General features: G+C 40.5%; 1 protein-coding gene across 1 annotated transcript; it reads left to right on the top strand.

Moving 5' to 3' along the window:
• The first annotated feature begins 1122 nt into the window (after positions 1-1122).
• LOC101157027 lies at positions 1123-27668 on the top strand. Its single transcript, XM_020699708.2, has 10 exons — positions 1123-1184; positions 2909-3965; positions 4774-4834; positions 7807-7936; positions 9895-10875; positions 16196-16480; positions 18490-18620; positions 23534-23716; positions 25430-25466; positions 25580-27668. The coding sequence occupies exons 1-10, from the start codon at positions 1178-1180 to the stop codon at positions 26641-26643; spliced, it is 3936 nt and encodes a 1311-aa protein (XP_020555367.2). The 5' UTR covers positions 1123-1177; the 3' UTR covers positions 26644-27668.
• Positions 27669-27809: the final 141 nt, after the last annotated feature.

Here is a 27809-nt window from a genome sequence, read left to right as displayed (position 1 = left end):
CATTTGACATAACTTGCTCTCACAACTCGATTTCTTTTAGAAATCAAAACATAATTTCCAGGATCCTTTTCTGGTTTCTGTAAAAGAAAAAAACACTTTGGAAAACAAAAGTAATATCCAGAAATCCTAATGAAATGTTTAAAATAGTGATTGTTGGTGTCATCTGCACTTCAGGGGCAGCAGAGGTACTATAGGGATCCTACAAACCCCTACATTTATACAGTGAAACAGTAAATTCGATAAGTCAGTAGAATTTACTATTCTGGAGACGACATTTAAGCCACGTCAGAAAGCCTTTGTCAGATATTGAACAAGCTGAACCCCAAAAGGAGACAGGGATTTGGTTTGAAGTTGTGCAGTTTACTAAACATAGAAATTGAGTACTGTGGATGGTTGATCTGGTGAAGCGGCAAACTGGCAGGAGGGCAGTTGGTCCAGAGTTTACTTCCTGGGGGAGGTCGATGGTGTGGAGAAAATGAATCCAGAAGGTCTTGACGCGGCTGGCTTGGTTTGGTTAGATTAGACTGGAGTTGACTTGACTTGGCCTTACTTGAAGTGGCTCAGCCGGATTGGCTTTATGTGGCTTGGCTAAGCTTGGCTTCAGCAAGGCTACAGCAGAGATCGGTGAATTCTTCCATAGGGAACCGGACAAACCGACACTGGAAAAGGCGTGGATGATTGTTAAAGGTTGTCTGAATGGATGCAGAGCAGCTGCGTGTCACCCGATCCTCAGGCAGGTGTGTGAGGGCCACCACAACACCTGAAAGCCTTACCAACAAGATCTACAAATAGACAAAGTATTGATATTTTTAAATGGAACCAAAGTTTTTAAACACCTAAATTCAGAAAAGTGAAAGTGGAAAGCTTTTATTCATCTAAATGGAATGTTAAACTTTTTAAATTGTTTTTTGACTGAAATAAACAATGAAAATGAAATCCTTGAAAAGGAAACATCGGATTTAATGTGGCAGTTGGACATTTCCTCTGTACAATAAAGTGTAGGTGAGGTACTGCTTCATTAATAACAGCAGGCGTTGGAGCTGCTGTCACACCTGTGCAAATAAACAAGTTTGACAGGTATAGAAACGGTGAGGTTAGAAAAAAGTCAGAGCAACAGAAGAGAAGTAAAGATCCAGCATAAAGACGGCTGCATTTTCTGCTCACGTTTCTTTCCAACATGGACGGTGAGTTTTCATCTTAGGTAAAGACTGAATTTAGAAATTACGGAAACATAGCATTAGTGACATTTGGCAAAAGTCCAGAGATGGCAACTAAATAAGGGAAAAGTTGATTTATTTATTATGATTTTTTAATTTTGATCTTACTAAAAAGCTTTTCTTATTTTTTCATTTTATCGGCTAAAGATGTCAATCACATTTTTGTTTGTTACTAGGAATAGTTTTAGGCTTATGAGGAAAAAAATGTTTGTAATCATGCCTTTTCCTAAATATTTAATTTTTCTTTTACATTAATTGTACACATTTTTAAATTCTGACTAAATAAAACTGTTCTTTGTGTTCTCTGCCAAAACAAAGAAATAAATCAATTGGTGGGGGCTTTTCTGCTTAAGGTCGGAAAAAGTGAGGAATGTCATTTGTAGATGTTTCCTCTTTTTTATTCTTAATATTTTTTCAAAAGACAAAATTGACAAAAGCACTGGTTTTGTATTTTACTTAAAAAAGTAACATTTATGTCAACAATTAGGCTTTATTGATGTGTTTTCTTAGGCAAACCTGGTCCTAAATATGCTGAATAGATGTAAGAGCAAACATCTCCACCTGCATCTTTTCTGTTTATTCCTAAAGCTCCAATTCATATTTAAGGTTTCTACAATTGTTTCTAAGCAACCGAAGATGGCTATTGTCAGGCTCAATCTAGATTGTTGCAACAACAACTATAATATAATGTTGGCCTGTAGGAGTGAGCAGCAGATTACATGGAGAAATTTTAGGTGTAATCCCATGGACTGAAGATATAAGTGGGCAGCTGAGGGGGTGAGATTCTTTATAAATGGATGTAAAGCACAAAACCATCAGCATGCGCAAAACATTTCGATTCTAGAAATTTCGATACAACACAATTCTGCAATTACACAGTTTCCGTTAAATTGTAATTATGCAACTCACTCAACTAAGTCATAAGTCATCAACATGACAACGGATGTGAGCAATCCTTTGATTTACAGCAGATTTATTCAAATTTCTGCCACAGCACTAGTGCTCATCACCATCTATCAAATGGTGTATATTTGTGCTGTTCTGCCTTCCTCGAAGGCCCAAAACATTTTGCAGTCACAGTCGCGTTCACACAGTCATACACTGATGGCTGCTCCGCTCCTGGATACTGGCATAAACCAACCACCGCAGGCAAGGTGGGATTCAGTGTCTTGCCCAAGGACACTTCGACATACTGTATGAGCAGACAAGGCGGGAATCAAACCTACAATGTTCTGATCAGCAGTCGACTGCCCTTCAGCTGCACCGCGGCTGCCCACTTATCAAAGGAGATGTCTGCGTCTTATTCAGGCCAAGGAGCACCAAGCTCCTTACACATAGGAGCGGCTATATGGATGAAGCGATTCTGGGGAAATGGTGGTTGGTGATTTTCCAGAGGAGCTGTGGATCCAACAATTCCACATGACACACTCAACCTTTGATGAGCTGTGAAACGCGGTGGGAACTCCTGTGGCGCCCGTTGTGCAGTGCCCAAGGCAGCCAGTTCCTACCGAGAAGCGCATTGCCATCCACTTGTTGGTCGAGTGACTCATTTAATTTTAAAAAAGGGCTTTCATTACAGTTTTGTGAAAGATGTCAATTTCCATTTAGTGTATCAGTGTTTACCTTTATTATTTGAACAAACAATCATCTCATACATTTAAAGTTCTTTTTAATTGTTTTTTCTTCATTAGTGCCAAAATCTCTAAGGATTGTCCTGCTGGGAAAAGCAGGGACTGGAAAGAGCAGTCTGGCCAACACCATATTTGGAACTACTGTGTTCACAGTGAATCACTTTGACTCCAGCTTTTGTGTTTCTGAAAGCCAGACCAGACGAGTCAATGGAAGAAGCCTCACTTTGATCGACACCCCAGGTCTCATGGCGCCCGACAGGTCAGAAGAAGACATGAACCGTGAGATGGTGCGGTGCTTGACTGAGTGCTCTCCTGGGCCTCATGTGGTTCTGATCGTGCTGAAGGTGGAGAAGTTCACGGAGCACGAGCAGGCTGTCATCAGACAGATTTACCAGCATTTCTCAGAGGAGGTCCTGACTCACGCTGTGGTGGTCTTCACTCATGGTGACCAGCTCCCTGAAAGGATGACGATTGAGGAGTATGTCCGTGAGAGTGAGGATCTGTCAGACCTGGTGCAGAGGTGTGGTGGTCGCTGCCACGTCTTTGACAACAAATACTGGAAGACGGGCGAGCAGGACGACTACAGGAGCAACAAGTCCCAGGTTCAACAGCTGCTGAATAACATCGACACCATCCTAAAGCTGAATCACTACACCAACTCCATGCTTAAGAAAGTGAAGGAAAAAATACAAAAAGAAGCAGATTGTATTAGAAAATCATCGCCCAACATGTCAGAGGAAGAGATTTTAAAGCAGGCCAAAATAAACACCTTCAAGAAACATCTGGAAGGGGGAAGGAAACCATGGCGTTGGAACTTTCTGGGCTTTGGAGTTCTTGCAGGTTTAGCTCTGATTTTAGCGGCGTGGGTCATTCAAAGATATCTGCAGGGAGAAGCTGAAATAGCCCTGCCAGAGATAAAAGTACCTGAATCACCACCTGAAGACACTCTGTTGGAGTCTGCAGGGACAGCAGGACAACAGTTAGCTGAAACGGTTGTTAGCATGCAGCCTGACGCTGGTGCAGCAGTGCAGCAGATTGAAGGAGCCGTGGAAGGAACAGAAGATGACTGGATGGAATATTTTCTAAAGAAAGCATTCAGAAGTTTTAACATCTTTGAGTAAAAATTGATTAACGACTACATGATATTATCTTGATATCATCTAAAAAACAGTAGAAAAAACAACAACTTGTAATTACAGAAATGTGATGGGTAATAAAGTAATTCTAACTTTTTTGGTTAGAACAATACTTGTGTGTCTGGAGTCTATTTTTAAACACTACGGAACCAAGCAGAACTGTTAAATCTGATATATGTTTTTTGGGAGAGAGAGAGAGAATAAATGACAGTTTAAAAACAAACTCTTTGACAGTCCTGTTAATATTGAAGTGGAGTCTAGAGTTGGTAAATATCTGATAGTCTCTGGAAAATACTGAAAAGATTTAAAGGTGTCTCCTCTAAATGTGGATGTCCATCACAGCAAACTGCTCTGGAGGTCTGTAGACTTGATCAAGTTTGTAGCTTCACATTTTGTACGAGCGCCGTTATTCTCAAGGACAGCACAAAGTCTTCTAGGCACACCAGCAGCACTCATGCAGCCCCATATAAGGACACTGCCACCACTATGTTTCACTGAAGGCACCATGCATTTTTCTATGAAATCCTCACCTTTTTGACGCCATGCAGTTCTGAAACCATTTGTTCCAAAAACGGTGATTTTTGTCTCATCACTCCAGAGTATTGAGTCCCAGTAGTCTTCATCTTTTTCAGCATGGGCCTCAGCAAATTCTAGTTGTGCTTTTTTTGTGCATTGGCTTTAGGAAAGGCATCCTCTGTGGACGATAACCATGCATGCCATTCCTCTGCAGTGAGCATCCCATGGTGTCACGGGAAACAGTCACTCCATTATGGCTGTCTTCTAATTCAGCATGGCGATTTTCTTCAACCTTCTAATCAGAAGACGCTTATGTCGAGATGTGAGCTTTCGTGTAAGATGGTTGCACTTCCATCTTTCTTAGATTTCTTAGATTAAAGTTTTGCTGATCTTTATGTAGGCCTCTCCTTTTTTGTGCAATGAAAAAGATGATTTCCTCAGATTTTGTGATATTTCTTTTCAATGGAGAGCCATTGCTGACAGTATGAAATGGGAAGGACTTTTGTTTTAAAAAAGTCTTTTTATAGTCACCTGTGTGTTGGACACCTGTTAAATGAATCCATAGACTCACCTGTGGTTGACTGCCTGTTGATTAGAATTTTGAAGTCTTCGTCTGTTCTCTTAAGAGTTCGGCTGTTCTCTTAAGACTATAGGGGTGAACTCATTTTTGCAACATGGGTTTGAATTAATCTGTTAGAAAATAACTGTTTTGTGTGTGCAAATGAACATCTTGTTTGCAATTCATGGCCCACTGTCAGAAGTCAGAAGTCTGGTCACCAGCAGGAACTGTCTCCTGAGTTCTTTCCACACTACAGCTCCCAGCATCCACAGCACACACTTCCTGGATGCCCCTCACCTGATTCTCATTCACAGCATACTTATTCACTGTACAGAGCTTCCCTCATTGAAAATTCTTGTTTCTGCCACTCTGCTTTCCTTACTGAGTGTGAACTCCAGACCTGATCATCTGTCTCCTAACCCTGTATCCGACCCTGTTTGCCAGCTGCCCTGCCCCGATTTTTGCCTGGATCCTGACTACCCCTGTCTCTTCTCTGATGAACTTATTGCCTTTAATTGACCCGTGCCTGCCTGACCCTGATTTAGCTTTGTGGCCTTTTGGCTGAGCTAATAAACCTGCTGCATTTGGATCCATCCGTCTGCCTGTTCTTGTGACACCCACCTTTGTAGGTGTATTTTGTAGTATAATATTTCACAGAAAATGTTGATTCTGAAAGGACGGTAAAGGTTTTCCGACAAATGTAGTGTTGTGTACTCATTTATGCTGAGAACTGTATATATATGAACATTGTGTGTCTTGTAATAACACCTGTGCTTGCAATAAACTGAACAAGTGCTGAACTCAGCTCAAGGGTTGTCTGTGTTTTCTTGTCTGCACTGAGTTGTTTATGGAGTGGAGACATCTGTGGATCGTGGACGTGACTGTCCTTGACTGTCAACAAATAGCTGATGCACGCACAGACACAAAATCTATCTAATATCATATTTTACATACTTGTTGCTTTGTTGGATAATTTAAAAAAAAGCTGTCTGCTGGGGAGCAGAGAGAGAGCAGACGACAGTGTAGGATTGACATGGTGGTTTCCCTTTCATCTGAATCTTTTCCTTTGCAAAGGTTTGAACGTTTACACAGACTCTTGAGAAATTTGTTTCTTTTCCCACTGCACATTAGAACTTTGGTGATCTTAAACCATCCGAACCTGGGGAGGCCATAAGGGGCCTCCAACACTATGTTTGCAGTAAAACAGGAGCATTCATACAAATGATCTGTCTGTAATGAAGAATTAGCAGAAAATTATAAAACAAGCCTTTATTTTTCACACCAATATTTATTACACACGCCTGAAAAAAGAGTCTGTTTTAAGTTTATTATTTTATTTTTTGATAAAAACGCGGCTTAAAAGTATTTAGTTGTGTTTGCTTTTAAGATGTTTAATAGGTGTTCACTGTTTCTATCTCTGATCTGAGGACTCACCAGAGAAGAAATCTTTGCTTTGGGAAACAAACTAAAAATTAGTTTTAGCTTTAAGCTCTTATTGTGAAAAAGGGTTTCAGACAATCACAAAAAGTATTTTTTAACTTAACAATAGAATGATATTTGACCCCTCTGCAAAAAACAAAAACATTCGCTTAAACCAGTCATGTAACAATCATGTTACCTTGACTGAAATAGGAATGAAGATATTCCTGATGCATAACAGCTTTATCTTTTTATCTGGTTGAACACAAGGTTTTATTGTTTCCTGAAGCTATTGTGTTTCTAAAAATAAACACACAACCTCAGGTCTCTTTTGTCGCATGAATAAAAATGTACTCCACCTCCAACCACAAAGAAAAGCTGTTTTTATTTTTCCACTGATAGGGAGTGGTTTTTTTTAAAATAACAAGACTTAACAGGTCTAGTTAGTCTTTACCTGAATAAAAAATAATGAAACGGTTTAAGTGCTCAAAAACACAAACAAATGCTGTTCTCTTTCAGAATTCTATATTTTTATTTTACAATTAATTTTTGATCATTTCAAATATCAGTCATACCTTCTAAACCTTCTAAACATATTCGTAACAGCTCTAATATTGATATTGGGCATATAACTATACTTTTATCAAAGTTTAACTCATTCAACGCTGACTTTAAGTCACACATTTTAATGATGATGGATGTAAACATTATTTTATTCACAGACAACATTTTGAATTAAAGCTATGACATTATTCTCATATTTGTCTATTTTTGGTGATCATTTGAAAACAAAGAATGCAAAAGCAAGGAACAGGACATTAAAATATTGAAAGACATTGGCATATTTCAAAAAGTATTTATTGAAAACAATGTAAAATCCAACACCCTTTCTGTGTACAAATATTACATTTTACCTGCATGTTGCTGCATATAAAATGTAAACTAATATTTTTGTCACCTTCAAAAAATCACTGTCAGCAAAAAAAAGCTTGTAAACGCTGGGGTTTCTCAAACGTGTCATGGACTGCTAAACTGTTTAGGTTTTACCCCCCCTTCACCTGATAGCAGCTGTATAGGCTCCAGCAACCCCACAACTCTGAATAAAAATCATCATCTTTTAAAAATGGATAAATGGATACTCCAACATTTGTTTCAAGTCTTTTTTCTGAGGTTTCTATTTTTTTTTCCAGTCTTTTCATCAAGTTTATTAACGACAAAAAACTATGAGGATGTTTTCTACATTACACCTGTTAGTTGTTATTAACACTTATAAACGTTGATTATGAAAGCACAGCAGGCAAACAGGTCAAACCGGTCAAAAGTGAAAGCATGAAACTATTTGCATGAACAGAACTTCAGCTGCAAACACAGAAAGAACAGAACAGACAAAACTCTCCTCTCCCCTGAAGAGACTGCAGAGATCTGTTTTGGTGCTCATTTCTTTTGACAGCATGAACGGTGAGTTTTACAGAAGGGATTTCTGTTTGAGCTCTGCAGACAGTCTGCTTTTTATCATTGAAAAAAAGGGGGGTTCAAATTAAAAACTAATCTGTATAAGCTGCTTTCAGGTTATGATTTTTTTAATTAACCTATCAAAATTCTTCAGTAGAATTCACTTGTTCAATACGTATTACTGTCAGGTATTTAAAATGATAATTTGCATGCAGTAGGCTTAATGATTAATTTTATGTCAACAGGAACAGTTTGATTTGCTAAAAGAAATCAGTGGATCAATCAAAGTACAACAAATAAATGTCTTAAAGGGACTTTAATATGCTATTCATAAGCCTTTTATAGTGAACAATCTCCATGTAAATGAAAATATTTCACCTTTGGCACACTAAAGACAGATTTTTTGATGAAATATGAGTTATTTTTGGAGCTCATTTTCCTACAAGGAAGTAAAGCAAATCGATCTCTGAGGCACCGCCTTTGGCTCTGTGTGGGTGCCGCCCGTTTCATGATGTCATCCTAGAGTCGGCCTCGGCAGCTTGTCTGCGTCTCGCCCGCCAAAACAAACAACATCCAAACCTTTGCAAATTGTGTTTATAAAATGAAAGTGATTTAGCCAAACACTGCTAGCTCCACAGAGAAAGTGGGCGTTTGTGTTAACCTGGGGGTGGTGCCGGCAGCGCAGACTCTTCCTAGAAGGGGCTGTTCTCACTGCTCCATGTCACAATGTGAGAAGCCCCATGTTTTCATGGGTTAAGAGTGGCTGCTGCTCAGAGAGCAGGTTTTTAGTGAAATACTCAGAAATGCGTGAACGGATCAAAATAATGCTTTGTAGTTTCTGTTTGTGTGAAGAAAACATTATAATACATTTAAAAGCTTAAAAATTGATTTTGAATTGTATTGGAATTTAAAACCAGAAGTCTGATTTTCACTAATAAAAATATAATATGGAAAAAGCCAAATGTTTGATATTTTTTTCTTTGTTCATTTTCATTTTAGTTATTGTATTTGTTTGGATTTGACCTATTTCCATTTGTTCTCCTGCAATTCTGGACTTATATTTGTATTGCAATTCCCCTCTTGAACGTTTGTCTTGGCATCAGTTACATGATCAGTCAAACTGGACCGTGGAAAAAGTGTGGAAAAACTGTGGTAATGAATATGGTTTCCTCTCTGATCCAGCAGAGAGGAAATCTTTGAGCTCAAGGGGCCTATCCTGAGAAAATATGCCTATTTGTAAAATAAAGGAGTTTGAATGGTCAGTGTCTGGAGCTTTTTTGAACATTTTCTAACATTGAACTGCTGAAACTCACAGACAGGAGAAAACTACATCATGGGTTCTCTAACACCACATTACAGGCTGAGCCTTACAATTCAAGCAGCAGGAAAAACGTGGGGTCTATTTGTTTAGACTTTTTAAAATGATTCCAATTATGTTTATAATACAGTTTATTGATTCAAGGAAGGTGGTGAAATCCAGAAACTGGTTCAGGAGGTGATCAGTGTTGTGCAAAAGGTAAATATCATCCAAGGGTTTGGAAGAGGAAGACCACTAGAATCAAGGAGCAGGAAAAACACTGAAAAAAAGGAGAGTAATATTTGAAACAGTGTGGGTTCAATACCACTGGACATTAGTAGATGGCACGTAGAAATGGTATTAATTTCTATGGGCAGCAGAAAATCAGGAAAAGGGCCAGAAGAAAGCGATTATAAAATACGACCAGAAAAGGGAGACAGAGGGTCAGGAACATGCCAAACCATGACAGTCATGCTCCCTGGCAAAATACCAATCCAATCCATTTTCTTATCTTGCTGTATCTTTTTTGGGGTCATGGGGTCGCCAGAGCGTGGAACCAGGACCCTTTTGCTGTGAAGCAAGAGCACTAATCACTGCACCACCACGCAAAAATACACAATGAAAGGAAAAATATCATAAAGTAAAATAAATTGTTCTTGTCTTCTAGTGTCAACTTCAAGGAGGATTGTCCTTCTGGGGAAAACTGGATCAGGAAAAAGCAGCTTGGCTAATACCATCCTGGGAGAGGATGTCTTCAAGATAAACCACCTTCCCATCACTGAATCAAGTCAGACTTGTTCCCAAACCAAACATGTCCATGGAAGAAGCCTCACTCTCGTAGACACATGCAGTGTTTTTGACACAAGCATGTCTGAGGCGGTGCTGAAGGAAGATTTGGTGAGGTGTATCACAGAGTGCGCTCCTGGGCCTCATGCTTTTCTCATTGTCTTCAAAGTGGAAAAGTTCACAGAGCAGGAACAAGCAGTCTTCAAAGAGATATGCCAACATTTTTCTGAGGAAGCTCTGAAATACACCGCTGTTGTGTTCACTCATGGAGATCAGCTCCCAGAGGACATGACCATTCAGGACTTTGTTTCCATGAATACAGAGCTGAGGGATCTGGTGGAGAAATGTGGAGGCAGATGCCACGTAGTTGATAATAAATATTGGAAACAAGGCAGAGGACATTACAGGAGCAATCAGTTCCAGGTGGCAGAGCTGTTGAGAACCATTGACAGGATAACTGAGGCAAACAATGGGAGGTGGTACACCAATGAGACGCTCCAAGAGGCAGAAAGACAGATGCAGGAGGAGGAACACAAGCTGAGTCAGTCATCTATAAATATGTCACCAGAGGAAATAACTATCAGAGCTAAAAATATTGCTTACGACAAACTACTGACCAGGTTTGTTGGTGTTGCAACAGGTGCAGTGTTAGGATTCCTTCTTGGTGTGTTTTCTACAGTTGAACCATCAAATTTAACAGCGATATCAAAGAATGAATCCATGTCTCCTGCTTTGGCTGCAGCCAAGCAGGGGGCTTGGGTGGGGTGGGATGCAGCTGAAAAAGCACAAAGTCTTCGCGAGGCTGTTTACAAAACCACGGATGCATTCTGGAAAAATTCTCTTAATCCGTTTTCGAAAAAGTAAGACAGTTTGTCACAAACATGTGACAAGCTGACAAACTGTGTTCTGTGAGTTACTTCGAAAACTGTAACACATTACAGATTACCTATGTTATTTCTATGTATTTCCTCTAAGTAGTCCCCAATCCCCGGGCTGCAGAACGGTGCGGTCCGTGGGACAGTTGGTACCGGGTTCTTGAGAAAGAACAAATTTTGTAAAAGTTTGTTTTTTTATCCAAATCTGAAAAAAGTTTTTTGTTTTTTTTAATGAACCTTCTGAAGTGAAAAATGTCTTACTTGTAGGTGAGAGGTGATCTGGTTAAACAATGATTACTAATTGTATGGTTTATTTTTGATCAAGTTAAAACAGCTTGAGTCAGTTTAGTGCAAAAAACTAAAATTATAGGCTATTTATATATAAAAAAAGACAGACCAGACAAAGAACCAGAGGCCTGTGTCCTCGAGAAAGATGAAAACAAGAAAAACAACTGACATTCTAATAGTAGATTCAAATCACCACTTTTCTATCTGTAACAAGACAGACAGCAGTTTCATTGGATAAAATATTACACAGATTTTGGCAAGCCTTACACTACTTACAGCAAAAACTATCATCTTTTCTAACACTGAACAATACCTTTGGTAATGAGCGACTCCTGAGTCTGCAGAATGATGATTTATTATCCTCATGTAGTAAATAAATAAAACTGGGGACAGAATCTTCACACAATTAAAAAAGTGACTTAATTTGTAAGAGGGACTAAAAGTTTTAATGTATTTAGAATGACTTTAAGAATGATGGTTTAGTGTTTTGATGTGTTTTTAAAAAGAACATTTAGATACTCAATCTGGGATCTTTGGAAATTTGTATTTATGGTCTGTTGATTTTGGTTTTACATTTTTGAAACACTAAATGATTTTTAACCCTGTTTTCTCAATGATATCCTTGTAAAATTTTAAAAATTCTATAAATTATTTAACAAGTTGCTCTGTGTCATTTTTTTCTTTAAGTGTTGTAGTATTTTAAAGCATTTTTAAGCCTCTTAAACTGAGGATTTAAGAGGATTCCAACTGGTCCTTAAACTGAGTCAGTGTAAACACTTCAAAACTCCTTCTTCCTTCAAAAGCTGAGCTGTTGAATTATGTGTGAGGTGTAGTTTAGTTTTGACTTTTTATTAAGACCTGAAAAAGGGACAATCCGATAAACAATCCAAGATTTAAGACATTCATGATTCAACATCTCATCTCATTGTCAGTGTGGTCTTTAAAGCGGAGATGTGTATAATTGTCACTTCCTCATGTCTAAAATGTGGTGAAGAAGGATGTCAATAGGTCCTTTGACACACAGCAACATTAAGTTATGCATCATCTGCATAATAGTGGAAACTTATGTCATGTCTCTCAATGAAATCGTCTGATATCAACACATAAAAATCAGCTGAGCTTTCACAACAGGAATCAAACCTGCAAGTGTGAATGCAGTCTGTCAGTCAGAGTTGAAGACTGCAGCTTCTCTGCCAAACATAAGCACCTGGAGGAATGTCAGAGATGAGGAGGTTACCAAGTAACCCTTGTGCTATCCTAGGCACTTTAACGTTGGGAGTTGGGTCATCTTGACCCCACTAGACAGTGCACTGAACCTTTTTTCTTCAATGATTTGTGATCTTCACTGGTGTCCATGGATTACATGAAATCTTTCCACCTTTATCCACCTTTGTCATGGTAGGGAGAACACGTCAATATAAGGGTGGAGTCATCTAAGATAGCACAAGGGTTAAAGCATTTGAGAGGAAAGAGGGGAGTTTCCTGAATGCATCATTACCCACTGAATCAGTGCTGCTCCCCTAGAGACCTTCAGATTCAGAAGGGATCACTGAAAACTTCAAACTACAAATGTTTTTCCTCTTTGCAGCTTTACCTTAAGGCTCTGCTTCTCTCTTATGAGGTATCAGTTTCCCCACATCCGGCATGCGTGTCACAGCATCATCTGTGGCGTTTTATTTAGAACTCTAGAATTAGCAAGAGGTTGATCGGGCTGGAAGAGGAAGACAACTAGAGTCAGGGAGCAGGGAGAAGGTCAGAATCATCTTTAAACCACTGTGGGCTCAATACCACAAACCATTAGTAGAGAGATTAGTAGATAAGGCTGCAGACCTGTAATTAATTTAGAGCAAGTGTGAGTGGCGTTGCAGGTTGCAGGTGTGTCAAGAATCCCTGCCAGTAATCCAGCAAAAAATGTCAGTAGACAGCACTAACGAAATATTGCCAGGAGAAGAAGACGGATGCACTGTTGAGACACGAGACTCTTTCCCTGAGGAGAGGAAGAGAACAGATAGAAAAGAGACTTGGAATTTCCTTCATTTGAAGTTATTTACTGGTAATTCGCTTTAGATTAAGCAAAACACTCCTTGTAGTGTAACTTAAGACTTTTATATATGTCTTTATGGATAAAGACCAGATTTCCTCAAAGGCTCATGAACCTTAAGCGTTCATGAACCAAATACCTGGTGTAACAAAAAAAAAAAAAAAGAAACTGATTTGTATGTGAGAGGGGCAGATGAGTCCCAAATGAAATAAAGACTGGTGTCGTACTGAGTTACAAGCTGTTCAAAGTAACACATATTCACAAAATAACTTACAGCGGTGGAGGGACTGTCAAAGTCAATAGCCGCGGTTACATGGGCAGAATATCTTGATCGGATCAATGGTCGGATTAAAATTCAACCGTGTACATGGGCCCAGAAAACCTTTTTCCGATTAGAAGAAACTGTCACGGTGCCTGTCAGACTCCTCCCCCTCCAGCTCTGCCTGGCCTGCTCCTCCTGATTGCCACCAGCTGACTTCACTCACCTCATCTACTCTGCTGCTCAAAAGGAGACCCGACGCCACAGTTCAATGCCAGTTTGTTGCCTGTTCGCTCATCATTTTATTTTTAATCCGTGTGGTCAGTGCTTTTTTTGTGGAAGAAGAAGAACGGAGCTCCCAGGAGAGGCTAACACACGCGCTAACAATATTAGCCTTGTTTGACTTGTGCGGGAAATTCCGCAATCTGCCTCTTGGCTGCACGTAAATATGTGGGAACAACATCAGCCTTTATTTAGTCGGGACACGACTGGAAACACAAATCAACGTGATTGTTTGAACAGTTTCTAAGGACTGAGCAACATTTCTGCTTTGAAAAGTTCACACACCGCCCCAAAGCCGCTGTGTGAACTGACGGTCCGAGCTCTGCTTGGACACACGGTTTTCCTGACAGCAGCTAACCGAGAGCGGCGGGACGAATCGCAGTCACACAAACAACAAAACGGACACGCAACAAAGCATCCTCCTCCCCTCCCCACAGTTTGTTCGGTCCACCGGCACACGAGCCAGGACCGCGCAGGGTCCCGCTCCTCTCCGGCACCCCCCTCGTGAGGGATGTAATAGAGGTGAGAGGCGGAGTGGCGCTTCGCCCCGGGCGTCCGCAGAGCAGCCGGTCGGTTTGAGCTCCAAAGCTTTCTCTCAGTGAAACACCGTCTATGCATGACGTAAAACCAGAGCAGTAGTGACACATGATCGGAATGAACCGTTTACATGAACGATCGGATCAACAATCGGTATAACCCAGCTATCTCGATTGGAAAGAAATTTTGATCGGGGCAGAGTATTCCTAACGGCGTGTTTACATGACGCCTTTTTTTTTTTACAATCAGGCGTTCTTCCCGATTACTTTTGCCCATGTTAACGCACTGACTGTCTGGCGGTTTTCAGATGACCTTTGGGCTAGAAAACTGTGACACTATCTGGCAACACTGGCGGGGAGTCCATGTTCTGCCGAAATCTAAAACTGTTGCAGGAGGGGGAATCTCTTGTGAGAGGATCCATCTAAACATTGAAGTCTCCAACAAGGCTGCTTTTTAGTGAGAACATGGAAAGGTTTGTGAATAGAGCAGCAAAGTCACCTCCAATATCTTTGTTAGCTTTATGGGTGCTGTAAAAGGCTGGCCCAGACTGCTGGTAGATGGTGCATTGCTGTTTAAGATAGGGACAAAGAAATGCCAGAACTTCAAGGTCTAATGTTCAAACATCGAGAGGCCTCCGCCCCATCCAGAGTATTGAGGCAGACAAATGTAAAGTATTTTTTACAGTGTGGATTGGCTCACTGGGAAATATTGTTCCGTTGTTGCCTAGTTTTGGTGAGGCAGAAAAACTCAAACTGGTGGTCAATGATGAGACCTTAAAAGAGCTGGCTTTTGTTTAACCGAAAGCTGATGTTGCCTGTACCTGTCCGTGCTGCCGGGACTGAGAAATGTGAATTTGCTATCTTTTTCCATCCAACACCAACAAACAAACAATCAAGAAGACAACCTTTAACCCTTGTGTTATCTTAGATGACCCCACCCTTACATTGACGTGTTCTCCCTACCATGACAAAGGTGGATAAAGGTGGAAAGATTTCATGTAATCCATGGACACCAGTGAAGATCACAAATCATTGAAGAAAAAAGGTTCAGAGCACTGTCTAGTGGGTCTAGATGACCCAACTCAAATGTTAAAGTGCCTAGGATGGCACAAGGGATATGTCAATCTTCACAGAAAAACTTTTTTTTTTTTCACAACAGCGGGTAACAGGACTAAGTTTGTTCTTCACTGTTGTAATGAGCATAGACATATTTCCTCAAAAGTAGGAAGGATCAGTGACAGTGTCCTCTGGAGCGAGCAGGAAGCAGCACAGCTTCTGCTGAAAGCACAAGCACCAAAGCCAACCGTTAAACAGATGTGAACAACGATGGCAGGAGGTGGCCTACAGAAATAAGGGAACACAAGGAGCAATGGCAAAAAGTGAGACTCCTTGTCACATGAACAGGCAGACGGCTGGTTCCAATTGCAGCAGTTTTATTACCTCAGCTAAAAGTCCACAAATCTAGGGGCCACAAATTACACATCCATGCACACTCAACTTCACACCTAGGGATAAGTTAAAGTAAACAGTTAACCTATGAAGTATTTTTTGGGTGATGATAGGAAGCTGGTGTCCCCGGAAAAGACCCACGCATGTATTGGGGAGAACATGCTAACTCCATACAGAAAGGTCCCCCGTTGTTTTTATTTATATATATATATATATATATATATATATATATATATATATATATATATATATATATATATATATATATATATATATATATATATATATATATATATATATATATATATATAAATAAATAATGTTAATATATTTATTTCATAAATGAAAGTGTGTGTTGTTTTATAAACCTTATTGGACATTCTGCCATTTTAAACGAAAGGATGTACCTTTAAGCTATACTTTGACTGCACGTCACTAATGAGGAACATTAGATGTGACAGGCAGGAAGCTCCTCCCACAGGTTCTTTGTTTGTGTTTGTTTTTAGCTGATCAGAGTCAGAGCTGCAAACCTTCCAGGAGTTTCCTCTGCTGTTCTGCCACCATGGAGGACATCCACCAGCATCCCGTTTTCCTGGAGAGTTCCAGACCTCTGGAAGAAGTCAGGAAGAAAGTCCAGCGCTATTTCTGCGTGAGGCGCAGATCTGGCGGAGGAGACTGCGGACCTCTGACCGCCGTGAGCCAAAACATCTACAGGATCCACTTCAGACACAGACAAGGTACTGAGGAATTCTGCAGGGAAAACCTGCAGCTGCTGTGACAAAGATTTAACATGTTAAAGGCTGAAAACTTTCTCTTGGACTAGAGCGGGGATGCTTCGTCGTTTGTCTGCTATAATAGAATTTGATCTGATTCTCTTGTAAAAAAAAACGTGAAAAACATCTTCCGTCGTATTTCTTTTCTTCACGTTGGGTCAGAAACTTTGTAGCTCAGAGACTTTTTTATGGAGATGAAAAGTGGAAATGAAAACAGAAAACAGGGAAAACTGGGAAACCGAACCAGGAAAACGAAACCTAACTCATGATGTGATCCAGCTCTGGTTTCCTCCGTTTGACGTCACGAGTGGGCGTGGCCACCAACATTCTGAAACAAAGGTCGGCTGTGATTAAGGCCCACTCCGATGAAAATGGTGTTTTTGCTGTTTTAGCTTTTTTCTCATCATGGAGGACATTTATTTGAAAAATGAAGCTCAAAGTAGCATTTTTGAACATTTCTTTATTCACATTATTGCAAAGCAGGAATGGATGAAATGATGTGATTGGATAAAGCTTGTGGCCTATAGTTGTTATGCAGAACTGCTCCGCTCCATTCTGATGTCTCCACCTGCAGACAAACAGATCCATGCACGTCTTCTTTTCCTCGTCTGAGCTGCATCTGGATCAGAACTGTACGGCTGGATAGCTCCACTATTGCTCAGTATTTTTGTTAAACCTGTAGAATTAGGATGGAGTTGTGATGGACTGTAAGCTAGCAGGGGAGTGTAAACAAACAGTTGGATGATGGGAAGTAGGGGTGGGCGTACTCCACATCAACAGTCCCACACACAACTCTGAAGTGAATTTTGTAATGAACTCCTGCAGCTCTGCAGAAACTCTTATAACAACACAGGTTTTTGGATTTTACCTAAAAAATATAATTTTAACTTTAAGGCTGATTTTGCAGCAGCTAAATGTGAAGGCAGACGGAAAAAGATTCACACAGAAGAACTGTCAGGAACTCAAACTGAAAGGCAAATGGACGAAAACATTCCTCTGTGCATTAAGGACAAACAAAGCAAAACTGTTTTAAAAATTCAAAATGAGCTTTTCTTGTTTGAGCTCCACAGTCAGGATATATAGTTTATAATTTCTGTTCTTCATAGTCCAGCGCAGAGGTCTGCCACTTATACTGAAAGAGCCATTTGGGCCCCAGTTTCTCATGGACAAAAACCAAACAGGAGCCACAAAGTCCCACGTTTTTGTTTAGAAAATACTCCTTTTTATGTTTTGTGGACTTTAAAGCCTCCATTTATTATATATAGCTTATAAATATTTTCTGCAGTATGACGGTATTTTGCTTTTCTATATCTATCAATGTGAACATTTTTGACAGCAGCAAATCCAAAGTCCTTTCAAAATAAAATACACCCTGTGTTAAATAAGTTCCTCCTGCTTGAAATGGAATCAAAATGCAAGAAAACCAAGTCAAACATAATATATTTTCTGTCATGACGACTTTGGTAGACTTTCATTCTGTTTCTGCGTCTACCATTGAATATAAACAGGACGATACTGGTGTAGAATCATTTTTTTTTATCTATACATGGAACTGCAATAAGATGATTATTCTAAAACTAAGCCCCTGTCACAGTGGGTTTAGCCTTTTACCGGTTATCTGACATATTAATCATTTTAACATAAATGATGAAACTTAATTGACTGCAAACAGAGTAACCAAAACTATCATTAGGATTTTTCTTAAACACCAATGGAGTGATACCTGTATGTTGGCAGAGACAGTAACCCAAAAAAGTCCTTCAGCCTCACAATAACTGTCTGTCAGACTTTTGATTTTTTACTTTGATGTTCTAGATTAGAATGTGAAAATCGGCTTTTCGGAAATTCTATTTTTTCAGTTGAGTAAATGCTAAACTCAGAGTTTGAACATGTCTGATTCAGGGGTTTATCGTCCTTTGTGCGGTTTGGTCATTAATGCAGCTGTGGTTCATGTTAGAAACCTTCTGACTCAGACCAGCAGGAAGTCCTGAGAAGATCCCTGCATGTTGTGGAGCTGGAAGATGGTCCTGTGGAGATCACAGTCAGAAGCAGCTTGGAGCCTCCTGCCTCTTCCGGCTGCACCACCCCATCTTCTCCAGCAGAGGTCAGTGTGGGAGCACACAGATTTAAAGTTTAGAAAGCAACAAAAAAGCATCAAAAGGATCCTTTGAAACTAAGGAATGGAATAATTAATTTTTAGTGTAACATTTTTAATATTAAAAAATGCTCTCTCCAGGTGAGTATTCCAGAAAACACGTTTAAACCAGTGTTTTTCAACCAGTGTGCCTCGGGAAATTGCCCTCATTAACTGATCTAAAAACATCTTCCATCTCCAGGATTTCAGCTCTTTGTTCATCCAAACAGGTCCTGATAAAACACTGAGTAGTTAGGAATATGAAAGATCATAAAATACTTTTTTCTTTGTGTTTATTTTATTTTATTAAAGACATTTTGATAAGAATGACGGTACCGTGATTTAGCCGCAGCTTCAACTGTTTTTTGGAAAAGTCCCGCCCCTTTAACTGTCTCCACCAATCATTCTTGGAGGCTTAATCCTACGTCATCAGTCTGACCAATCAGAGGTGGTTAAAGTCTTCACTTCCTTGTTCCGAATCTTCTCATAAAGTCTCTCAGTTCCAACAAAAATACCAGCTAAAACTCGTCTTTAGCGGTGTAGCTTTCCACAGAATCTGGTATCTGACCGTGGAACAAGTGAAAAAAACAATGAAGCTCAGAGAAGCGATCTCCGGCCGTTTGCGCACTGCATCTCCCATGATGCATTGGGTTAAAGTTACTGCCTCTCAGCGCACAATATCTGTTGTTAAACGTCTTGAAACCACAACAAACACACATCTTAACAGTTTTTAAATCTTCTAACTTAACTTTTATTACATCTTTTAGAAAAAACAGCTGCAGCTTCCAGCTTTTACTGCCACAATTATCACAAAAATGCACGTGAGATTGCAGAGGGGCTGTAGATCAATACAGACTATGTGTTTCTCTTTTTTTTTTTTTGGATGCTGGTGTGCCATGGGATTTTTTTCATGGTTAAAGTGTGCTGTGGGTCAAAAAAGGTTGAAAGACACTGGTTTAAACTAGCCTGACTTTAACCCTGAACTCTGGCTGAAATCCACCTGAACTTGCTTACTCGAGGTATGTCGGTTCCAAAAGACCGGATATGAGTTGGCGTAATTACGCTCAACTTGGTAACTATGGGTTAATGCACGTGCTCGTCAAGTACATAAAGACATTCTCAATGGATCGCAGATTTCCGGAGTCACCATGGAAACGCGTGGAGAACAAAAGAGAGCGCTATACTTCAGTGAGACAGAGTCTGAGATTTGAATGACGGCGTATGGGTTAGAATAATAAAGAATATCTATCTATATACCCAGGCTATGTCCCACCAAGGTGGGGTAGCCTAGACAGGGCACACAATTTTAACTCCCTCCTTTCCTCCCCAAAAAAGATTATACGTCCATCAAAAAAGTAATACGGCTGCATCATCAGCAAAAGAAAGAGTTTCTGGTTGGAGAAAAAGAACAAAGTAAACGCACGAGTTTCTGATCTTATTTCCAATTACATTGTGATGAATATATTTATATATCACTTAAATGAATTAATTCATTTGGTAACAAGTAAGTGAGTTAAATTTAATCAACCTAATTTCTTATGTCTATAAAACTCAATTGTTATTTATAAAACTCAAATTTACATATTTATCTAACTAAATGTCATATTACTCCAATTCAATTAAATGTTTTTCCATCTTAATTTATTGTACTTCTTGAACTCTCATATGTCTAAGTTAGAGGCTGCCGATATACTAATTTTCATAACATTAAAATGAATGATGAACTGTGGATTTATAATATATATCATGCATTTATTTATCAAGACTATGACTTTAACTTCAGTTCTTACGATTTAATGCAGTACTAGTGGTGCTAAATAAAGAAAGAATTAAACATAGTAGGACAAAATAACTTGGTAAAACACAGTAAAACAGCTAAACAACTAAACGCATTTGGTCAAAAACCCACACTTAAACCCAAATCCGTCCAGATAGGCAAAGAGAATGGTATCCCACAATTCCTTGCGGTGCCGATCAAAAGCCAGCACCAAAGTTACACCTACTTAATTGAATTAATTTAAATGAAATTAAAATAAATGTCTGATAACTACGTGTTATTTTTAAGATGACTTAACAAAAATAAATGATTTATCTTAACTGAACCAAATAATTAAGTTAGATCAAAGTAAAAAGTTTATCTTTCCAACATCCATATATGGTCTTATCACCCTCTCATGGTGGAAAAAGTATTATCTGAGCTTCTTCATCCACTAAATCATCTTCAAATGGACACGCCATGCTGCTTCACCTCTCTGTAAACAAACCAACCTTCAACTAAACCTGCTCCAGACCAGGTTATGTTCAGAGGCATTTGCAGCAAAACTGCAAATGTATATTTTTTCTGATTCTAAATGTTAATCAAAACCTTTCACAAACTAAAACAACAACAGCATGGACCTTTTTTTTTAGATAGAAGATAGATTTGTATTTGGGCTAAAATCAGCATAGTCATAATTTAAAGACTACAGAGAACGATTTTAAAACAGCTAAAGAATGATCAGAGAGGGTCTTTAATACCATAACTGTAATTCTATCGTTTATGCAATTAACAGAATTCCACATATTCTGACATGGACAAAAGCAGCTTTGTATTGATTTGCAATACAGCAGCAAATTGTTTAAGTAATAGACGTAAACCAACAGATTCTGAGGCAGTGAATAACAACTGCAGAATCTTTGGGAATTACGTTCATTGCATAATTTAGTTATTGTATCTTGAAGTCATGTTTCTTGTCGCCGGTCGGTGACAGCTCTGGTGTTAAAAGGGTTAAGCAACAGTCTTGAGGTAAATCAAGTCTTCATGACTAAATGTGACACAACTGGGCCAGCCAGTGTTCAGCCAATAACAAGCCAAGTTTTTATGACGTGAGAAGTACGGACCATTCCATGAAGGGGAGCAAGGGGGTATTCCAGGAAGCAGTTAGATCAACAATGTAAAAAAGTTCATTTTTCCAACATCCATATGTGGTCTTATCACCCTCTCACGGTGGAAAAAGTATTATCTGAGCTTCTTCATCCACTAAATCATCTTCAAATGGACACGCCATGCTGCCTCACCTCTCTGAAAACAAACTAACCTTCAACTAAACCTGCTCCAGGCCAGGTTATGTTCAGAGCATGAGTTGCTATGGTAACTTGACCTACCCTGAAACATACCTCCACTTCTGGAACCGAAAGCTGAGGTTGTCAACTTCCTTAGCCTCAAACTTACCATGGGAGCTAGCATAACCTGCTTTCTGGAATACCCCCCAGGGGTAAGAGTACAACAGTCCTGTTGAAAATAATGATCAAATTACCCACATAAGTAAACATAGATGCACAAGTAAGACACAAGGGCTATTTAAGTTGACCCTACTTAGTGTTGAAATGTACCTGTATCTTATCTGTCTGTAATGACTTACCGTAATTCCCGGGTTATAGAGCGCACCTGATGACAAGCCACACCTACTCAATTTGAGGAGGTTAAGATACAATTTACACACATAAGCCGCACCTGTATACAAGTCGCATGTTGTTACCATTACTATCGGCCCATCACTGATTATCTTGACACACAGACTAGGCAACTGACTGCAGTCTCACTGCAGGAGGAGTTAACAGTGCGTCAACCCATTCCTTTGAACACAACCACATCTGTCAAACAGCTGCAGCTGACTTCTGCTCACAGCTCCCTCAGTTGTGGTGAGGAAATTTACACCCCCGTTTCCCCACTTCCCATGAGTCTTAGGAGCTTAAGGTGGGGCTAACCCCCAGGTCACCACACTGTGTTGTAGATAGAGGATGTATATGTGCTGAAACCGCGTGCGTGTTTAATAAGGAGCAGGGAGCAGCAGCGGAAAGAGGGGAGAACGGGAGAGCAGCTCTCCTCTCCTTCCGCCTGTGATACGGCAGCAATATGGTAGTAACAGGGCTGGTTAAAAAAACATACCAGTAAAAGAGAGCAGCAGGGACTTAAAAGCATGCACCTCAGCGCGGCACGCGCACCTCTGCGTAGCGCGTGCACCAGAAGTTTCCTTCCACAACAGTGACACACTGTTGCTCCCCGGACGCCTCTGCGCTCCGCCCTTGCCCCGCGGGCTCCTTGTCTCTCCTTTCCTATCTTCTCCGACCCCCCTCACGATGGGGGCGCCGGGGAGGAGCGCTTCATGCCCCCTGACGTTCGGTCCTTGCACGTGGGACGCGGCTGCCGGTGGACGGAGCGAACCGTGTCTCTGAGCAGAACAACCGGACTTAATACGTTTTGTGTTTGAGGGGCGGGGAGGGTGGCTTCAGACTGACATCTGTCCCGCAGCTCTATGTGAACGAGCAACCGAATTCAGGAGAACCATATCTAAAAGATCATCTCGCTGCTAAATAGATGGGCTAGTGTCACTGTGACTCTGAGGTAAATTCACTCCTGAGCATGCGCTGTCTTTTCTAAACCCGTTGGTGATGGTGTGTTTTTTTTACACTGTTTTTAACAATTGCTTCTAACTTGAAAGCTGCGTCAGATTGTAGTGGCGGTCACAGGCACTTTGGGTCTAATGGCCCCAAAGGATTGTGAGATGCGGCTGGGCATGTGTGTTTCTTTTTGTTGAACCCTGACTGAGGTGTCTAAAAGCTGAAGTGAGCTCCATGCTGTTTGGCTGCTTGTTGCTGGAAGTTGGATCATGCATTCAGCCTCCCATCCGAGACTGCACGAGCGCTCCCGGCGGCGTGAAATAAATCCATAAATTTGCCGCATTGTTGAATAAGTCGCAGGGTTGAAAGCGTATGACAAAGGGAGCAGCTTATAGTCCAGAAATAACGGTAAATATTTTATTACAGATGAATAAAAGGAACGAGCAAAACTTTTTTGGGGTTTGAAAAGTCAGATCCTTCAAACATTCCTGAGTTTTTCACAGAACTCCGAGGTCGTTCCTGATGAAGATGCTGAGCTGCACCTTTGTGATCAACAGCCTCCGCCCCTGACAGAGAAGGGGGGGTCTTCATCGGGGATGTTAGCTGAAAATTCTGGAGAAGTTAGTCATGAGAAACCAGAGCGGGATGAAGATGGACCAAGAATAGACCACGGCATGGATCCAGAGGTAAACATGGCCGCTGCTGGACAAGCAGAATTCAAACGATCTGCTGCTGCTGGGGGGCGTGTTCATGTTGAGATTGTTCAGGAAACCATGGAGACACAGGGAGTTAGAAATCCTATTTTTTAGGACTTTAACAAATCCTTCATGTTTGCAGTTTGCAGGCTCAGCACTGAGCACGTACCAACATTCGTGTCCTGTTCTTTGAAATGCATGTATCAGAATTAGAAAGAGACACAAAGTCCAAAATCTTCTCAACAACATGACACAGAAAGATCAAACAGGACAGTAAAGGTTCAAATGAAGGCAGCATTTCAGTATTCTGAGTTTGTTTCATGAAAGAAGTCAGATGATCCTGTTTGTGCTCTCCCACTTTTTCATTTACTTTGAAACTTTTCAAGTTTGCCTCTAACCTGAACTCCTTTCTCAGTTTCAACATGACTGCAGTCAATCACACCTACAGTAGTTCCACCTTGAACTGGTCAAAGTCATTAGCTGCGTTTTTACATGGGCAAAAGTAATCGGAAAGAACGCCTGATCGGAAAGAAAATGCGTCATGTAAACGTGCCGTTCAGAATACTCTGCCCCGATCAGACTCATTCGGATCCGAATTTCTTTCCGATCGAGATAGGTGGGTTATACCCATCATTTATCCGAACGTGGAGCATGTAAACGGTCATTCCGATCGTGTGTCACTATTGCTCTGATTTACGTCATGCATAGACGGTGTTTGGCTGTGAGAAAGCTTTGGAGCTCATACGGGACCGACCAGCTCTGCGGACGCCCCGTGAAAAGCGCCGCTCCGCTCTCGCCCCGCTGGCTCTCCCCTCTCTTTCACCCCTCACGAGGGAGATGCAGGGAAGGACTGCTTCGTGCCCCCCGACGCTCACTCGGTCCACTGGCACCAGAGTGAACAGAGGAGCTGGATTAATAATTTTGTGTCCGAGGGGGGAGGATGCTTTGTTACGTGTGCGTTTTGTTATGTGTGGGAGAATTCAGACTGCGAGCCGCCCCGCCGCTCTGGGTTAGCGGCTGCAGGACTCAGGAGGAACCGTGTTCGAACAGAGCTCGGGCCGCTAGCTCACAGAGTGGCTTTGGGGCGGTCTGTGTGAACTTTTCAGAGCAAAAAATAAATGTTGCGTGGTGTCACGTGGATTTGTGTTTCCAGTTGTGTCTCAACAAATAAAGGCTGATGTTATTTCCATACATTTACGTGCAGCTAAGATGCAGATTGCTGCGTTTCTCGCACGGTCCTGCATTTTGTGTCCATCAAGGCTAATCTAATGTTGTTAGCCCGTGTTAGCCTGTCCTCAGCCTTCTTCCAGCTCTGTTTCATTCATAAAACAGCACTGATCACACGGATTAAATATAACGATGAGCGAACAGGCGCTTCATAATATTCATGACATTAATAAAAGCACATTTGGAAGGTCGTCTCGTATTACGGAGCTGCAGCACATGCTGTCTGTCTGTGGCAGCTGTTTGTTTACAACGGGATCTAGTTCCTCATCCGGGATCTTTTAACACTACTGTGCATGCCCAAATGATTCATTCCGAACGAGAGTGTGAGCCATGGGAACGTTTGTTCTAATCGGAAAAAGGTTTTCTGTGCCCATGTGCACGGGTGAATTTTAACCCGACCATTGATCCGATCAAGATATTCTGCCCATGTAACCGCGGCTAGTGTTGCTTTGTCTAAACTCCTTCTTCTCTCTTCAGGCCTTCACCTCTGTGCAGGAAGATTTCAAACACAAAGGTTGGTTTGGATGTTAAAGTTAAAAACTGTTCTTTTCTTTTTATAACTTTACAAAAGAGCAAATGTTTCAAAGACACAAGATTATTGTGTTTAACAGTCATTCTCCTTCTCAGGATCAAGGAGGATCGTCCTGCTGGGAAAAACGGGATCAGGAAAAAGTCACTTGGCCAACACCATATTTGGAGAGGAGCTCTTCACTGCATATCATTCTCCACACTCTGGAACAGTTTTATGTCAATCTGAGACCAAATGTATCTACGGAGCAGACACCACTTTGGTGGACACGCCTGGTTTCTTTGACACAAAGCGATCAGAGGATGAATTGAGGCCGGAGATCATCCGGTGTCTCACAGAGTGCTCTCCTGGGCCCCATGCTTTTCTCATTGTGTTTCACGTGGGCAAATTCACTAAGCAGGAGCAGGAAGTTGTCGATAAAATCTGCCAGTTTTTTTCCAATGATGCTTTGCAGCATGCCGTGATTGTTTTCACTCACGGTGACCAACTGCCCCCAGAGATGAAAATTGAAAAGTTTGTTGCAGAGAACAAGAATCTGAGTGATCTGGTACAGAAGTGTGGGGGCCGCTGTCTAGTTTTTGACAACAAACACTGGAACAACACACCGCCTGATCAATATAGAAGCAACCAGTTCCAGCTGCAGGCTTTGTTTGAAACCATAGACAAAATGGTGGCAGATAAAAAAGGAAGCTACTACACCAATGAGGTTTTCCAGGAAGTGGAGAAAAGGATCCAGGCATACGAAGGGAAAATCAAAGGGGAAGCAGGAAACTTGACACCAGTAGAGGTCAGGGAAAGGGCTAAAGCCAATGTGCACAATGATTTTCTGATCCAGCTGACAGGGATAGCAACAGGAGCCTTGCTGGGGGCTTTCTTTGGTTTGGCAGGCATGGTGGTGAAGGTTATAAAAGCTATAAAGAACCCGTCTGAAGTCATGAACCTAATAAAAAAAGTTCCCATGGTTGGTGCTGCTGTAGGAGGTGAAGTAGCTTTAGCTTCTGGGATTGCAGTCGGCGTGACTGCAGGAGCCGTATTCACAACAGGAGGAGTGTTGGGGGGTGTCACTGGAAGTGAAGCAGCAAAGGGAGCAAAGACACCACGAGAAGCAGCAGAGAGGGCTGCTAAGGCCGTCACTGAGAGGTTTAGAGACGCAATAAAGTGATGAAGACCTGGAGGCAAAGGAACTATGAGATGTTCCCCTCTACTCATGTTTCTCATTTCTCATCCTTTTTTAGAAAGCATTGTAGCATCCAATATTTTTAACATTTTGTGGATTTTCTATTTTACTTGTGTCTCAGCATTTAAGCACAACAACATAATTTACAGAAATCCTTCAAACTTGGTTCAGAACTGTTGAATTATTGCTTCATTGTATTTCCTTAAGTTTGTTTCCTTCAGGAGCTGCAAATGTTCAGAGCAGAGATTTGAGCCTTACTTTAGTCTGTTAATCAAACTTTTATGACCCTCTGGATTACTTTTTATTTGGAGAAGCTAAAAATATGTGTTTAAAAGAGAGCTACACCTTTTTGGTTCATTTATTGAACTGCATACATTTACAGGCACTTTACAGATTGGAGTTTTATTCAAAAGTTGCTGCACTTTGTCATTTTAAAGCGGGAAGTTGCTGAAAATGTCTGACATGAAAGAAGGCCTGATGTTTGAGCTGCGTCATCTTGAAGTCTAACCAAGATTAAAGCTGCACTTTCACCTGTTTCCAGCAGGAGGCTCCCTTTGAAACATACCTACCTGTGGGAGGAAACGGGAAGTTTGCCAAGTGTAAATAATAATAATAATAATATTTAAATAAAAGCTCTGTGTTGCACATTATATTATAAAAATCCGAAAAACATTATCTAGATGTTCTAAATCACTTTACATGTTGAATGTAAACTTAAGTGCCATGTAGCATAGCAGTGTGTACTTTAAAGCATTTTTTTCTAAAACTGACTGTTGCTTTATCTGAATGGTTACAGAGCAGACATCTGAAGTCTAATCAGGATTATTTTGACGTTTCTGTACATTGTATAAAGAAAAGTTTGCAAATCAATAAGTTTTGGGATGTTTTTGTCTGATTTCATTCACTGGTTAGAAAGTTTTCTACATATGCTGCCAAGAGTTTTATTGTCTATTGATTTATTTCCAGCATTAAAAATAATTAAAAACATCAATAAAAAATTATAAAACACACGTGTGTGTGTGTGTGTATGTGTATATATATATATATATATATATATATATATATATATATATATATATATATATATATTGCATAGAATTTGCAATAGAATATAATCAAACTTTAGAAACAAAATGACAAGACAACCAATG

This window comes from Oryzias latipes, chromosome 18 (genome assembly GCF_002234675.1).
Source record: "Oryzias latipes chromosome 18, ASM223467v1".
Classification (NCBI taxonomy): domain Eukaryota; kingdom Metazoa; phylum Chordata; class Actinopteri; order Beloniformes; family Adrianichthyidae; genus Oryzias; species Oryzias latipes.
Note: the sequence above shows the minus strand (reverse complement) of the source record. Positions and strands in the feature narration are given on the sequence as shown.

Coding starts and splice junctions, on each gene's coding strand:
- LOC101157027 (XM_020699708.2), top strand. Junction 7,937..9,894: donor TTCTTTTGACAGCATGAACG/GTGAGTTTTACA, acceptor CTTGTCTTCTAG/TGTCAACTTCAAGGAGGATT. Junction 16,481..18,489: donor CCACTTCAGACACAGACAAG/GTACTGAGGAAT, acceptor CTTCTGACTCAG/ACCAGCAGGAAGTCCTGAGA.